Source organism: Delphinapterus leucas, chromosome 14 (assembly GCF_059928025.1).
Source record: "Delphinapterus leucas isolate spDelLeu-1000000601 "Yukka" chromosome 14, BTC_Dleu_Yukka2, whole genome shotgun sequence".
Classification (NCBI taxonomy): domain Eukaryota; kingdom Metazoa; phylum Chordata; class Mammalia; order Artiodactyla; family Monodontidae; genus Delphinapterus; species Delphinapterus leucas.
Window position 1 is genome coordinate 23,201,813 of NC_143142.1, and position 14,220 is coordinate 23,216,032.

Genomic DNA, 14,220 nt, shown 5'->3' on the forward strand with positions numbered 1-14,220 from the left:
TGCTTCTAGGAAAGTGCCTTTAATTGCTTAAAACATAAGCTGTGAGTTGCAAGGGAAGGCGGTGAGGGTGGCAGAGATGGGTTGGGGAAGCTGTGTGCTGAGTCAGACAAAGCCTTCTCAAGGCAGCTCCTACCTACCCGAGGGGGCAGCCACTGCCATAGGTCTAGGGGCTGGGTCACCTGGGTCTCCAAGAGAGTCCATCCCCTCCAGGGCTCTGTCCCTGTCCAAGGTGCTGAAATCTCCCCTAGTACTTATTTGCACACCCATGAATCACTTGCTCCCTACCTCCATTCAACTTCACAAGTATATACTGAGCATATACTATATAAGGAGTAGCAGTAAAAAGAATTTAGATACATATCCAACCCAGGTTGCTGATAACTCATGGAGAAAAAATTCATGCACACAAATGCCTCAGAAGTGAGGGCAAAGGCTAGGAGACTCGTTTTCCTACTTTTTGGGTTTCAGGGACATCCACTTGTTCTTACCCTTGTTTCTTCCTTTTCTGCAACCTCGGCATTCTCCAAAGCTGTGCCTCGCGTACCTTTCCTGATCTGACCACAGCATATGCATTTTTCCCAAGGCAGCCGTTTCTTTACTTACTAGTGTCACAGAGTCAAGAGGACTACTGAGCAATTTCTGGGGGAAGAGTAGGATATATAGGCCGAAAGCAGTCAGGGGTCTCTTGGAAGTGAGGGAGCTGCCCAGACAGGGGTGAGCTCCTTGTCTTATTTCTGCATGCCCTCATCCAGAAGCAGCACATACACTGTGAAGCTGACCTTCTTGGTGTGGACAAAGCTATAGGTATTGTCAAAGCACAGGACATCTGGGGGGATAGATGGACAGACGGGTAGTTTGGCCTGGCTTCACACACTCCCTGTGCCCTGGCCATGGGGGAGAACAGGCTGTGTTCTCAACTGTTGTGTTTGCCAAGCTGGTCCAAGTTCCCCCGACTGCTGTTTCCTTCCCCATGGGAACTGCCATTCCTGAGCAGGGCCTGTAAACAGAAATTGACCTCCTCCTGGCATGTGCCCAGCCTGGCTTTAGTTGCACCAACTGGCAATGAGAACAATAGCCACTGCCTCCCATTGTGTCCACACCTGGACAGTCACATGATAGGTATGCGAGGGGGGCATTTCAGAACATCAGAGGCCTCCCAGGCCCCTTGATGAAGTGGGGTGCAGGGCGAGGCCTGTGCATGCTTTCTGCCTCATTACAGGCACCCGAGAGGTAGGAGTTGTAGCCTCTGCTTCACAGGTGAGCAAACCTGCGTTCAGTAAGACTTTTGCTCAGGGTTATGCAGCTACCACGAGGCTGAAGTGGGACCCTGGTACCACACTCAGCTGTGTGCCTCTGGACAAGCTGATTTACCTCTCAGAGGCCCAGTTTCCTCCTGGGGAATGTCACTGCCCTATTGTCCCTTGCCTGTGTCCTGTGGCCTGAATGCTCTCAGCCCCTTCTGGCACACGATAGGTGCTCTCAAGTGTGAACCGAAAGAGTGACTGTATGGATGAATGGCACTGACCTAGGGTGTATGTTCCTTGGTGGGGGAGTGGTCACTATCCCTCTATTTCTTCCTATAAACCATGGCACAGGTGGCTTCAACCTTCCAGGGCTGGGGCCCAGCCAGGGCAGACTTACAGACGCCAGCTTCCGTGCAGGTGAGTCTCCCATCCTCAGGCATCAGGTGGGCGCTGTAGCGCTGGTTGAGCTGCACCTCCGTCATCAACCCAGCCCACTGCCACTCCCCCATCATGGTCTTCAGGAAAACCCCGAAGCCAATGTCTTCACTGTCAGATGAGAACTGCCACCTGTATTGGGGGAAGGAGGGGAACAGGTCACTGCTCAGGCTGAAGGGTCCCTGAGGGGCTAGGGCCCAGCCAGGGGTGGGTTGGTGGCCTGTTCCTTACCTGAGAACACAGCCTGGGAACAGAATCTCATACTCCACCTGGTGCGAGGAGCTGCAGCTGATCTGCACCAAGTGCTCGTACTGAGTCTTCACCTGGTCCTGCACATACATGGACTTGGGGATCTCCCCACCATAGCTGATTTGCAGACACAGAGCAAGATGGGCTTGCTCCCCACCTCTTGCATTGTTCATGCTGTTTCTCCTGCCTGAGATATTTCCCCATCTCCTGGAAGTATCCTGCTCATCCTGTCCTCCCCTACCCATCCCCCCCACCCTGGGAAGCCTCCTGTGTCCCTCCATCCTCAATCAGGGCCTCTTCTGGGAACTTCCCCTCCCAGCTCATCCCTCTGGGTCACAATTTCCCCATTTCTTGTTTGCCTGCACAGTTGCTGAGGGCTCTGTCAGGGCAGGGCTGGGACTAACTCAATACCTGGCTCACAGGGGTTTCTCCATAGACATTTGTGGAATGAATGAGAGGGTGAGAAAGGAACCGAGCTCTACTCCTCTACCCTCCCCTGTTCTGGGGCTCTTCATACTTCAGTTAAATATTTGGGGTTCCCATCTGGGTCGGTCAGGGTCCCCCCAAACTGGGCAGGCAGTTCTTCAGGACTGATGAGTTTTAGCAAACCTTCCTTCCAGCTGTCTGTGGGGAGAGGAGTTGAAGGGGGACTATTGAGCATGGAGGGGACCCATCAGCCCCCCTCTTACCAGGAGGACCTGACCTTGGGGAGAAGCCCTACAGGAGCTAGGCTGCCAGGGCCCATTCCCTAGGCCCCCAGGCCTTAGGCTGCAGAAATGTCTTCCAGCATTGTGTTGCTATGGAAACATGTTTTCCCTGGCTGATGGGTTTGCACATTTTTGAGGGTCTCCCAGTCATAAGCAGTCACGATTAGAGTTGTCTAATTGTTTCAAGGTCAAGGACCATGTCAGGGACCACACTGTGTGCAAGTGGCATACACAAGTCAGGCCTCTGGGTGGAGAGGGACAGCCCTGGGTCTTTGAAAGGACCTCCCCCTCTCTGCTGCTTAATCACCACAATCATGATGCCCATTATTGTTCTTCATGCCCTATGCAAAGCTCTAAGTGTTCTGGATCCTGGGGTGTCACCATGGCCCCAGACCTATAACCAATTCAAGTTATCCCCTGCTGTGGCCATGGGAGATACCAGTGGGATGAGAAGGAAGACCATAATGCCTGGCATCTCACAGCCAAATGCACAGAACCCTGTGCGCCACCAAATGGGGCAGAGGCCTGGACGTGGGTCTGGAGTGTGGCAGTTACCCACACTGCTCCAGGATTTGGGGGCTACCTTGTGATCCACCCAGCTCCCTACCCCAGTGGATCTAGGCAGAGGCAGAGACTCAGGTATCAGAAAGGGAGAGAAGACAGGGATTTGTTAGATTCATCCCCATCCTCCTGGATCCTCAGATCTCCTGATTTGATGATCTGACCATTCTGATTATGAGATGTTATCCTCCAAGCTCAGGGTCACCAGTTGAGTTTAAGAACTATTTCTCTTCTCTATTTCTTTTTTTCTATCATTAAAACATTTTTTTTGCCCACTTATAAAGGTAATACATATAATTCTAAAAGTTTAGAAATATATAAAAAAAATTATAAACCACCTGATTTCTTGCTAACCACAAATTATTTTGTTGTATTTCCTTCTAGAAATATATTCTTGTTTTTATAAAAATAAGACCATACTATCCACACTACTTTATAATCTATTTTTCTTTTAACTTAATGACATTTTCCATGACATCAAATCACTTTTCATGGCTGCCCAATCATTCATCAAATGGATGCATTGTTATTTACTTATCCAGTCCCTCCTTATTGAGCATTCCTTCTCTGAATCACTTCTCCTTTTCCTGCTCTTCTTCCTCATCCTCTTCAGCCCAAATTGCCTTTAGAAGCACTGAGGCGATGAGTGTTGAAAAGAAACTGATGCCCATAGCCCAGAGGTTGAAAAGGAGAAAGATGTGGAGGTTTTAGTCACTAAAGAGGTACGGCAGGGGCTTCCCTGGTGGCGCAGTGGTTGAGAGTCCGCCTGCCAGTGCGGGGGACGCGGGTTCGTGCCCCGGTCCGGGAGGATCCCACGTGCCGCGGAGCGGCTGGGCTCGTGAGCCATGGCCGCTGGGGCTGCGCGTCCGGAGCCTGTGCTCTGCAGCGGGAGAGGCCACAGCGGTGAGAGGCCCGCGTACCACACACACAAAAAAAGAGGTACGGCAGGGAGTAAGACAGAGGTAACAGGATAGACTCTATAGTGTAAGACCCATTTCATCTTTGAGAAGGAGGAGCCTCTGACTTTAAGTGATGTGTGGATCTCTGGAGGGGGTGATGGACCAAACTTACTCCAAAGTTCATACGTAGAGTTTAGGGGATGGAGCTGGAATTACTTATTTCCCAACACGATAATTTTCCTGTGAGTGTCCTCACTCAAGAAGGGCTTCATGAGGTTGTATCCCACAGGGAACAGTTTGGTGGCTGGAGAGATATAAGCAAGTATAATGGGGAAAAGATAATTCCACCGGGCCACTCTCTCCATAACAGTCATAGCCAACAATGTGGAGGAATAATGAGTTACCTTGGCAAGTTCCAATGCCCTGCACCTGACAAACCATCCAACCAATCGGTCAACTAAAACAACAAGCAGCCAACTAACCAACCACCCAATCAATCATCCAATGTATCAAACAGCCAGCAAACCAGCCAAAAAATAGCCAATCAATTCACCTTCTCACCTACCCATCAATCAGCCTACCGATCAAACAGCCAACCTACCAAATAGTCAAACCACCAAGCAACATGCCAGCCAATCAGTAAACCAATCAGCTAACTAAACCACCAGCTAACTGCCCAACCAACCGCCTCTTCCAGTCAGTCAACCATTCAAACCAGCAATCAACCATCCAAGATACAGCCAAGCAACAAATCAGCCAACCAACTAACCCATCTGCCAACTAGCCACTCACCCACATAGGCAATCAAAATGCTAACTAGTCACTCAGTCTACCAAGCTAACAACTATCCAACCAGACAACCAGATATCCAACTAACCACCAGTCAACCAGCCAGCTAAACAACTGGCCAGTCAAACAGACAAAAACTAAGCAATGAATCAACCAGTCACCCATCAAACGTATATCCATCTTTCTATCCACCCACCCACCCAAACAACCACCACCCAAATACCTATTGAGTTTCCACCTGGCCCCAGGCCTGTGAGGGATACAACAGAAGTGGAGAATCAGAGGCCCTGCCTTCAAGGAGCAGACAACCCAAGGAAAACAGGATGAATACACACAAGACAACTGGAGGCCCCAGAAAGCAGTTGACAGGAAAGGCCAGACTGGGCTGCACCAGCTGCCAGTGCCAGAGGCAGTTTGAGGAGGGAGAGATCAACATGGGTGGGAAAGGTGAGGGGGGATTCCTGGAAGAACTGAGGTGGGAGCTGCCTCTTCTTGCAGTAAAGCCAACCACAGAAGTTACCATTTATGGAGAAGTTACTCTGTTTCAGGCACTCTGATTTGCATGCAGCCAAACAACCAACCTGCCTGACTGCTATCCAGGGAAAAAGGCACTAGTATTGTCCCCAGGGTGCAGATAAGGAATTGGAGGCACAGGGGAGTGAAGTCACCTGCCACACACCTTTCACAATGAGCATGAACTTCAGGGTCTCTGGGTAATTCTCTTCAAGGAGGCCAAAGAACTGTGGGACCAAGAAAGACCCCATGAGAACCCACACCTTTTCTTCTCCTACCCCCATTCCCTTTGCAACCTCCCCTCTGGAGGATTCAGAGGGCTGTGGAGGGTTTCCCTTCTTTTCATCACCTCCATGGCCCCTGGAAGAAATCTCACCCCAGACTATTGCAACCATAACCTAATAGTAATTACATAACAATAATCATTTTTACAGCAAATGTTATAACAACAGTAGTATATAATAATAATTTATGTAATAGTAAATAAAACGTTTACTGTTTATTAAACGCTATTTGCCAAGCACTTGTGTATATACTTTACATAACAACTCACTGAAATATCCCTACATCCCTTTGAAGTGCAATCAGTATCCCCATTTTGTAAGTGAGGAAAATAAAGCATGGAGGGATAAAGCGACTCGCCTGAGTCACAGAGCTAGGGCTGACAGGGCTGGGCGGGGTTTGTCTGAAGCTGGCCCCTATGGACTCAGTACAGTGTTGTCCCTGAGGCCTGTTCTGTGGGATCTTCCAGCCAACATATCTTTGGGTCCTGAGCTGCAGTGATGGGGCCCAGGAAGGCCACCGCCTTTTACCAGATCCTGGCTCTGAGTTAGCAGCAAGGTCACAGCAGGCCAAGCTGGTCGTTAAAGCAAGCAGGGGTGCCCAGGGGCCTTTCCCCACCTCCTGGTACACTTCCACCAGGGGTTTCCAGAAGTGCTTCAGCCCCAGGCCTTCACAGTCAAATATCATCACGATGGTCTCAATCTTCCTCCCCAGCTGTGAGGATGAGAGCAAGGATCAAGGTGCAGGCTCAGAACTTGGGAGATGGTGACCCCAGCACATGACCCTTCAGGGCTTCTCCCATATTCCTACTTTGCCCTCAGATGAATGAGTGGACAAAACAGTGAATGCATTTACTACCCATCCATCCACCATCCACCCATCATGTCTATCCATCCACCCATTAATTGACTCACCCACTCATCAGTTCACCCATCCATCCCTTCATACTGCTGTTTATTCAGCCATTCATTCCTCCATTTGTCCAACTAATATTTATTAAGCACCTATTTTGAGCCAGACACTATAAGTATAGCATGTAGCTCAATAATCCAGAGTTCTTGTCCTTAAAGAGTTCACAGGTTGGTTGGGGAGATTGACAAGCAACCAGATCCCCATGGTCCTCAAGTGAGAGCTGGACAACATGGGAGCTGTGGGAACACACGTTAACCCAGATGGGGGCCTCAGAGAAAGTGACAGTTTGAGACCTGATAGATAGGAGAGAGCCAAGGGAAGTGTGGGAGGGAAGTGTGTGTGCTGGAGGTCGGGCTATCCAGACAGAGGAACAACAGGGGCAAAGACTCCGAGGGAATAACAGAAGCTAATAGCATTCTGAGAAATACGAATCAGGCCAGCCATATACTTGCATTATCTAATTTAATCTTTGCAACCATTATTATTGTCCCTGTTCTATAGGTGAGGAAACAGGCTCAGGGAGGTGAGGTAACTTTCCAAGGTGGCAAAGTTACCACCACCAAAGTTATCACTTTCCAAGGTGGAAAACCAGTACACCCACCTGGGAAGCGTCAGAGCTGGTGTCTGACCACAGAGCCCTCTGGCTGTGACGGCAGAGAGCACAGGTGTGTTCCTGGGACCAAGTCCCCTGGCAGCCTCACCCGCTCTGTCTGCAGGTCACACTTGTGCAGGATGCGCTCACAGTCCCTCATCTTGGTCTGGAGCAGGTCCTGCTTGGTGACAGAGAAAAGCAGGCCCTTGGGGTCAAGCGGCCCGATGATGTCATACCACACAGGGCAGCCGTCATGGTCACAGCCACACAGGGCCCCAGGCGTGTACTTCTGGATCACCTGGGCATGGACAAACACACGAAACTTGGCATCATGCACCTCCCAGAGATAACCAGACCAGGCTGCCGTGGGTGGCCTGAGCCAACACACACTGTGGTACAAGCACTGTCCCTCTAATGGAGGGCGGCTCTACTGTCCAGGTAAGAAAACTGAGGGGTTTGCAGGAGGAGGTCTTGCTCACAGCAGGTACATGGCCAAGGCAGGTCTCAGCCACGCCTGCTTGAGGCCTCTGGGCTCCTTAGTTCTGCCCCCAATGTCTCCCGCGTCCCTTTCCATGGAAAGGAGTTGGGCTTAGTGATGAAGAACATGGATTCTGAAGGTCACAGACCTGGTTCAAAAACAGATGCTACTGCTTCCCTCCTGTGCATCCTTGAGCAAGTGATGCCACCTATCTGAGCACCATTCCCTCTCCTCTGTTGGGGAAAGTCCCCAAGATCACAAAGTGCCTGACTCAGAGCTTGTGCTCCACGAGTGAAACTAGGACCACTGCTTTACTAAGACGCCGGTGGTGGGACTCTTCTCCCCAACTTCTTGGTGAGCTAAGTTTCTTTCCCACCTAGACAGGATGCTTTGACCAAGGCCCTAGGGGTGAGGGCTCAGAGCCACGAGCTAACTCTGGTGGTGAAGAGCCTGGATTTGGAGGACAGACAAGCTTGAGCTCAAATCCCAGCTCCACCTTGGGGCTGTGGGACTTTGGGTGGGCTGCTTAATCATTGCTGGGCTTCAGTGCCCTCATGTGTACAATGGGGACAACAGTACCCACTTCATGGGGTTGTGAGGATTAAATGAGATCATGCAGATAAAGTCTTAACTTACGCTTGGACCTCATAAGCCCCCAGGAAATAGTCATAATTGTTATAGGAGAGGTGCCTGCACACTCATGGTCTTTGCTACCCTCCACTCATGGTCCCGATGATCCAGAGACTGCTCGGGTGGTAAGTCTCTAAGAGACTGGGAGCTGTGTGGGTGTTGGCTCACCTCGGGGGGCTGCCAGTCAGTATGTGGTCAATGTCCATGGTCTTCCGGAACTCCATGTACTGAAAGGGAGTTGAGTGGTAAGGTCTCACTGGGCTCCCAGCACCCCTGAGGAGGGGATGGAGGTAGGGGCTGGAGGCAGGGATTGCCCCCACAAAGCCCCTCACCAAATTTCCAGGGAGGGGGATGGGTCTCACCTTGTGGAACATGGCCTCTGATTTCTGCAGGTCGAAATTCTGAGCTGTGAGAAGATGGAAAGAAGGCATGGGGTGGGAAAGAGGTTGCCTTGCAGTCATCTTGCCCTGGTCCTGGGCAGTGGGGGGCTATGGAGGGCACTGGGGGTTAGGGTGGGACCTCCCTTTCCTGTCCCCTCCCCTCTCCTGCACCTGAACATGTGAAGCAAGGTGGTATGGTCGGATCCTGAGAGCCTTGGGTCCTTCTGGAGCAGCTGGGACAAGGGCCCTCTCACTTCCCCCTCACCGTGACCTCCCCCACCTCTGCCCTCACCTCAGAGCCAGCGCAGAAGGAAATAGTCATCTGGGTTGGGCAGGGCAGGCAACACATCCTGGACATTTTCTCGGAACTGGGAAGAGAGACGTTGATTGAAGAGGTTTTCACACTGAGCCTTTGCCCCAGACTCAGTGATTGTTTTCGTCTTGCCTCCTTCTCTTCCAGTGCAGTCTGGCCCACAGTGATGGAGGATGGGTGGGTGGATGGATGGGTAGGTGAATGGGAGGAAGGATACATGCGTGAGTAAACAGAAAGAAGAAAGAATGGATGGATGGATGGGAAAAAAGGAAGGACAAATCAATGAATAGTGGATGGACAGAAGGAGAGATGGGTGTGTGAGTAGACAGACGGGTGGGTGGGAGTAGAAGGATGGATGGAAGAAAAGATAAATGGGTGGATGGGTGGGTAAGTAGATTGGAGTATGAATGTATTCTTAGTTCTTTTCATGTGTTAGTCCACCAAGGCTTCTGTCTTTTTTTCCATCCCATTTTCTACAAAAACATTGTTAGTGATTATGCGTCCTCTTCCCCATTGACCGTGGTGATGACAACACACTCTGCTCCATCTCTCAGCTCTTACAGACAGGTCATCTGTCAGGGTCCTGGGGAGTGAAAGGGAACAGAGTCAGAGGGCAGACCATCTTCAGCTCCCACCTAAGGGGAGGTGGGGAGGGGCATGTCAGGTAAAGGTCTCTGGGTCTGGCCCCTGGATGAGAAGTCAGGCTTCATCTGGCACCCACACTATTGCCAGGAAGTGGTGCTGTTCCCTCAGTCTCTGCCCTGGACAGGGCTGATGTCACCAGGCACTGGGAGACCTGACCCTGGGTGAGGTGATGACAAAGAGACAATGTCAAGGACATGCTGAATCAACAGAGTGGGGCAGTGTTCCGGCCACCACCCTCCCTCCTCCTCTCAGCCCTTTTCCCCTGGCTCTCACCTTGGCCAGGGTCTCTGCCTGCTTGGGGCTCAGGTCTCCGACTCGGCCACTCATGGTGCTGGGTGAGGCTGGAGGAGTGGAGGCCACTGCAGGCAGAGGCCAAGTCTGGTCTGTGGTCCTGACCAAGCGGAGCCTTTTGCCCCCACTCCTGGGCGTGGCTCCAGGCGCCTCCTTCTTGGCCAGCTGTTGGGTTGCACATTACATAATTGGGATTAAGTGAGGTCCCGTGCTTGGCTGTGGGATAGTTTGGGGTGGGGGAGGCAGGTGTACACGGGAGGGCGTGTCAGAGGTCCACTGCCAGGTGGAAGAGGCTGGGAGGAAATGAGGCTGGCTTCCCATGGCATGGGAGTCCAGGCTAGGTACCTGTAGAACCCCCCTCAGTGCTCCCCAGGCCTCCAGGGAAGGCGGGATTTCAGGGGGAGTGAGGACTGCTCCCTGCAGGCACCCCTTCTCTCCGACCCTCAGTCTCCCCATCTCACTAAGGAAGAGACCCCGCACCTACGGTTCTGCAAACGTCACCCTCACCCAGCTGTGATGGCTAGGAGTCAGGGACTTAGTCTAGTAAACAGTTCATTCACTTTGTCGGGGTGGGAGGCTCATGTCTTTTTGCAACAAATGTCCATATTCAAGAGGAGACAGGCTGGGGCAGAAAAACGGAACTCGAAAGGTGTCCTTGCTAAAGGTTTTTTTTCCCCACAGGGCTGATGCTGCTTTTCCTGACTTTCAAATTCTATCCTGTGGTGCTGGTCCCTCACCTTCAATACGGGGAAGGGTTGAGTTCCCCCAACCCTGCTGCCCTCCCTTCTCATCGCAGAGGTCATGGGGACACAAGGGTCCTTGTCCAGGACCTCGCATCCCCTGGGTCCTAAGGGAGAGGTGGGGCATGTTGATGCCCTTGGGGCGGTAAGGGTGCTTCTTGGGATTTTAAACATCTGATCAGTGAGGGGCGTCCACCACTTGTGCCAGGTGATGAGGGAAGCCCAGAAGGTTTCCCTGTCCTTTGAGATATAGACTGTCAAGGGTCATGCATGTCTAAGGGATTCTCCAGCTGTGAGAAGCTCCGAGAGGGCAGAGGCCACATTGTCAATGACTGTCTATAAGGAAACCAGGAGTGCATCTGCTTGGGACCACAGTACAGCCACATGGCCGCATCTTCCAGGCCTTGAGGGGGTCCACATGGGCTGAAAGTTTCCCCTGGTCTAGCCTCGGACCCAACAGCTGGGCTAACTCAAGCCCCTCTTCCCAGTGCTGTTCCAGGTCCCCTACCCCCAGGGCATTCCTGGTCCTCACCCCTGGGCTGTCTTGGGACCTCTTTACGCTGATGTGGGTTAGCACTGACACCTCCTTGCTCTAGGCCCTGATAGAATTGGGTCCAGAAGGAGAAGGGGGGCTGTCTTTGGCGATCTCCCTCCATCCAGGGTGCCTGCCACGTGCACTCAGGAGCAGTTAGGTACCTCTCCACACCCCGGTCCCGCCCCACTTCACATTCCAGCCTCTTTCTGCAAAGCCCGCAGCTGCCACCTACACCCACTTCCTGCCAGATGGGCAGCATGCAGAGATTGGGCTCCTCCACTGCCCTCTCATTAGCCCCTAATCCTGCCTGTTTTTCACCAGTCACCTTTCTCACCCTAATCCCTCTAACGTGAGGGGCCCCAGTTACCTCTGGGGATATCAGAGGCTGGGCAGGCAGGGCCAGGAATAGGAGTTGAGGTCCTCCCAGGAGTTCTGAGCCTTCAGAGATACCCCTAAGTGCTTCTCCTGACCCAGACCACAAACAGACACAGAGCACATACTGTGTGCCCACAGCATGATTATCGTTATCTTCATTATCACCATCATCATCAATAGTGCTATCTAATGGAACTTTCATTTATTTATTTATTTATTTATTTTTGGCTGCATTGGGTCTTCATTGCTGCGCAGGGGCTTTCTCTAGTTGTGGTGAGCAGGGGATACTCTGTTACGGTGCGTGGGCTTCTCATTGCGGTGGCTTCTCTTGTGGAGCACAGGCTCTAGGCACGCAGGCTTCAGTAGTTGTGGCATGCGGGCTCTAGAGCATAGGCTCAGTAGTTGTAGTGCATGGGCTTAGTTGCTCCGCGGCATGTGGGATCTTCCCAGACCAGGGCTCGAACCCATGTCCCCTGAATTGGCAGGTGAATTCTTAACCACTGCACCACCAGGGAAGCCCCTTTAATGGAACTTTCTGCAGTGATGGAAATGTTCTGTATCTGGGCTGTGTCCTATTGGACGTCACTGGTAGCCAGTTGTCACATGTGAAATGTGGTTAGTGAGGCTGAGGAACTCAAGTTTTAAATAAATTAAATTTTGATTAATTTTATAATAGATTGCCCCATGTGGCTTGTGGCTACCATATTAGCACAGATCTGCATTTATTGAAGGCTTACTACATGCCAGGCCCCACTCTAAGGGCATCACCTTGTGGGACTTCCCTGGTGGTTCAATGCTTAAGACTCCCCACTCCCAATGCAGGGGGCACGGGTTTGATCCCTGGTTGGGGAACTAAGATCCTGCATGCCAGACAGCATAGCCAAAAAGAAAAGAAAAGAAAAGAAAACAATGGGATTTCCCTGGTGGTCCAGTGGTTAAGACTCTGCACTTCCACTGCAGGGGATGCAGGTTCAATCCCTAGTTGGGGAACTAAGATCCCACATGCCTCATGGTGAGGTCAAAAAAAAACAAAGCATCACCTCATTTAAACCTCAGAGCCCCCCTGGGATTAGCTAACCATTATTAAGCCCATTTTACAGACAAGCAAACTGAGGTAGAGAGAAGTTAAGTATCTTATCCAGAGCTAAGCCCATGCAATTAACCACTCTGCTGTCACACTGGAGGCCATCCCACAGTCTCAGCTCTGGGGGCCTCCACCTTAATCAGGGAGAGGACCCAGGCACAGAAGTCACCCCAATGGGATGTAAGTGGCATTGAGCCAGACCTTGAAGAAAAGGAGGATGTCGATTAGTGGAGATTGAGGAAAAGGCATCCCAAGTGGAGGGGGCGGCATGGGCCAAGGTGTGGAGGTGGGCAAGTGAAAAGCACAAGGAGGGCAGAGCTGAGGATGTTACAGTAAACAAGATGGATTGGGTCCCTGCCTGCACGGAACTCACAGTCTCCCATTTGTTGAGCATTTCCTCTGTGCTGAGAACATTACATTGGTATCAAACCATTTGGAAACAGGTAGGGGTATCTCCATTTTACAGTCAAAGATATGAAAGGTCAGAGAGATAAAGAAACTTTTCTGAAGTCACACAGCCAGGAAATGGGAAGCCAGGATTTGAACCCAAGCCTGTCTGACTCTGGAACCTGTAGTGGAGCCACTGCCCAGATGTGACTTCCCCCGGAGGGCTTAACACTGTGCCTAGAAGACAGTAAGTGCTCGATAAAAGGTCTAAGATCCATTGTGTGTTAGGAAGCCTGGATCCACCCACCTCGGACTGCAGGGTATTTTGAGGCCAGGAGAATTATTTCCCTCCCTTGAAACAAAGGCCTCAGCAGAGGAGAACCACCCCCATCCCCACCCACCATTTCGGTCTTCTCCAAGTCCTAGTTTGTCAGGCTCTCAGGGGACCATGGCTACAACCAGGACACCAGCAAACAACCTCAGGGGGATAGACGGGGCCACCCAGTCCACACCCAGGAACACCTCCTTTCTGGGGGTTGGTTACTAGGAAATGTGAAATGCCGTCCTAACAGAACCAGCTGGGTGAGTACAGAGGGGGCCCCGGGGATGAGGGAGCCTCACCATGGGGCAAACGTGGCTGGGACGAGGCAAGTGGGAGTGGGGTTCAGGGCACAGTGAGATGAGGTGGGGTGGCCGACAGGAGAGGGGAATTGCGGGGATGGGAGGCGGGGAGGGGCGCCTTGTCGGAGGCCCAGTGATGATCTCAGCTGCGCCCTGGGACCGTCTGCCTTCCCTCTTTTACCCTTGGGCAGTTTCATCTCCTTTTTAAATTAAAATATGGTATAATTCACATATCGTAAGTTCACCATTCTTAAAGTGTACAATTCAGTGATTTTTAGTATATTTACAAAGTTGTGCAACCAACTCCACTGCTTAACTGCAGGACATTTTCATTACCCCCCGAAAACCGCTGTACCCTTTAGCAGTCATTCCCCATTTCCTGCACCCCTGCTCTTGCCTCTGGCAACTACTAAACTATTTTCCATCTCTATAGATTTTCTTATTCTGGATATTTCATAGAAAGCGAATCACATGCGGTATGTGATCTTTTGTGACTGGCTTCTTTAACTTAGCATAATGTATACAAGGTTCATCCATGTTGTAGCAGGTACCAGTATG

General features: G+C 51.4%; 1 protein-coding gene across 1 annotated transcript; it reads right to left on the bottom strand.

Annotated features, from left to right (window-relative positions):
• Positions 1-639: 639 nt before the first annotated feature.
• On the bottom strand, positions 640-9,956 carry LOC111162655 (SEC14-like protein 3). The gene is given in 13 exon segments (XM_089894242.1): positions 640-826; positions 1,642-1,811; positions 1,911-2,203; positions 2,446-2,548; positions 4,312-4,399; positions 5,564-5,624; positions 6,298-6,393; positions 7,293-7,481; positions 8,460-8,482; positions 8,485-8,518; positions 8,654-8,697; positions 8,964-9,039; positions 9,903-9,956. Coding segments are annotated over 13 exon segments (1,383 nt in total). The 3' UTR covers positions 640-674.
• Positions 9,957-14,220: the final 4,264 nt, after the last annotated feature.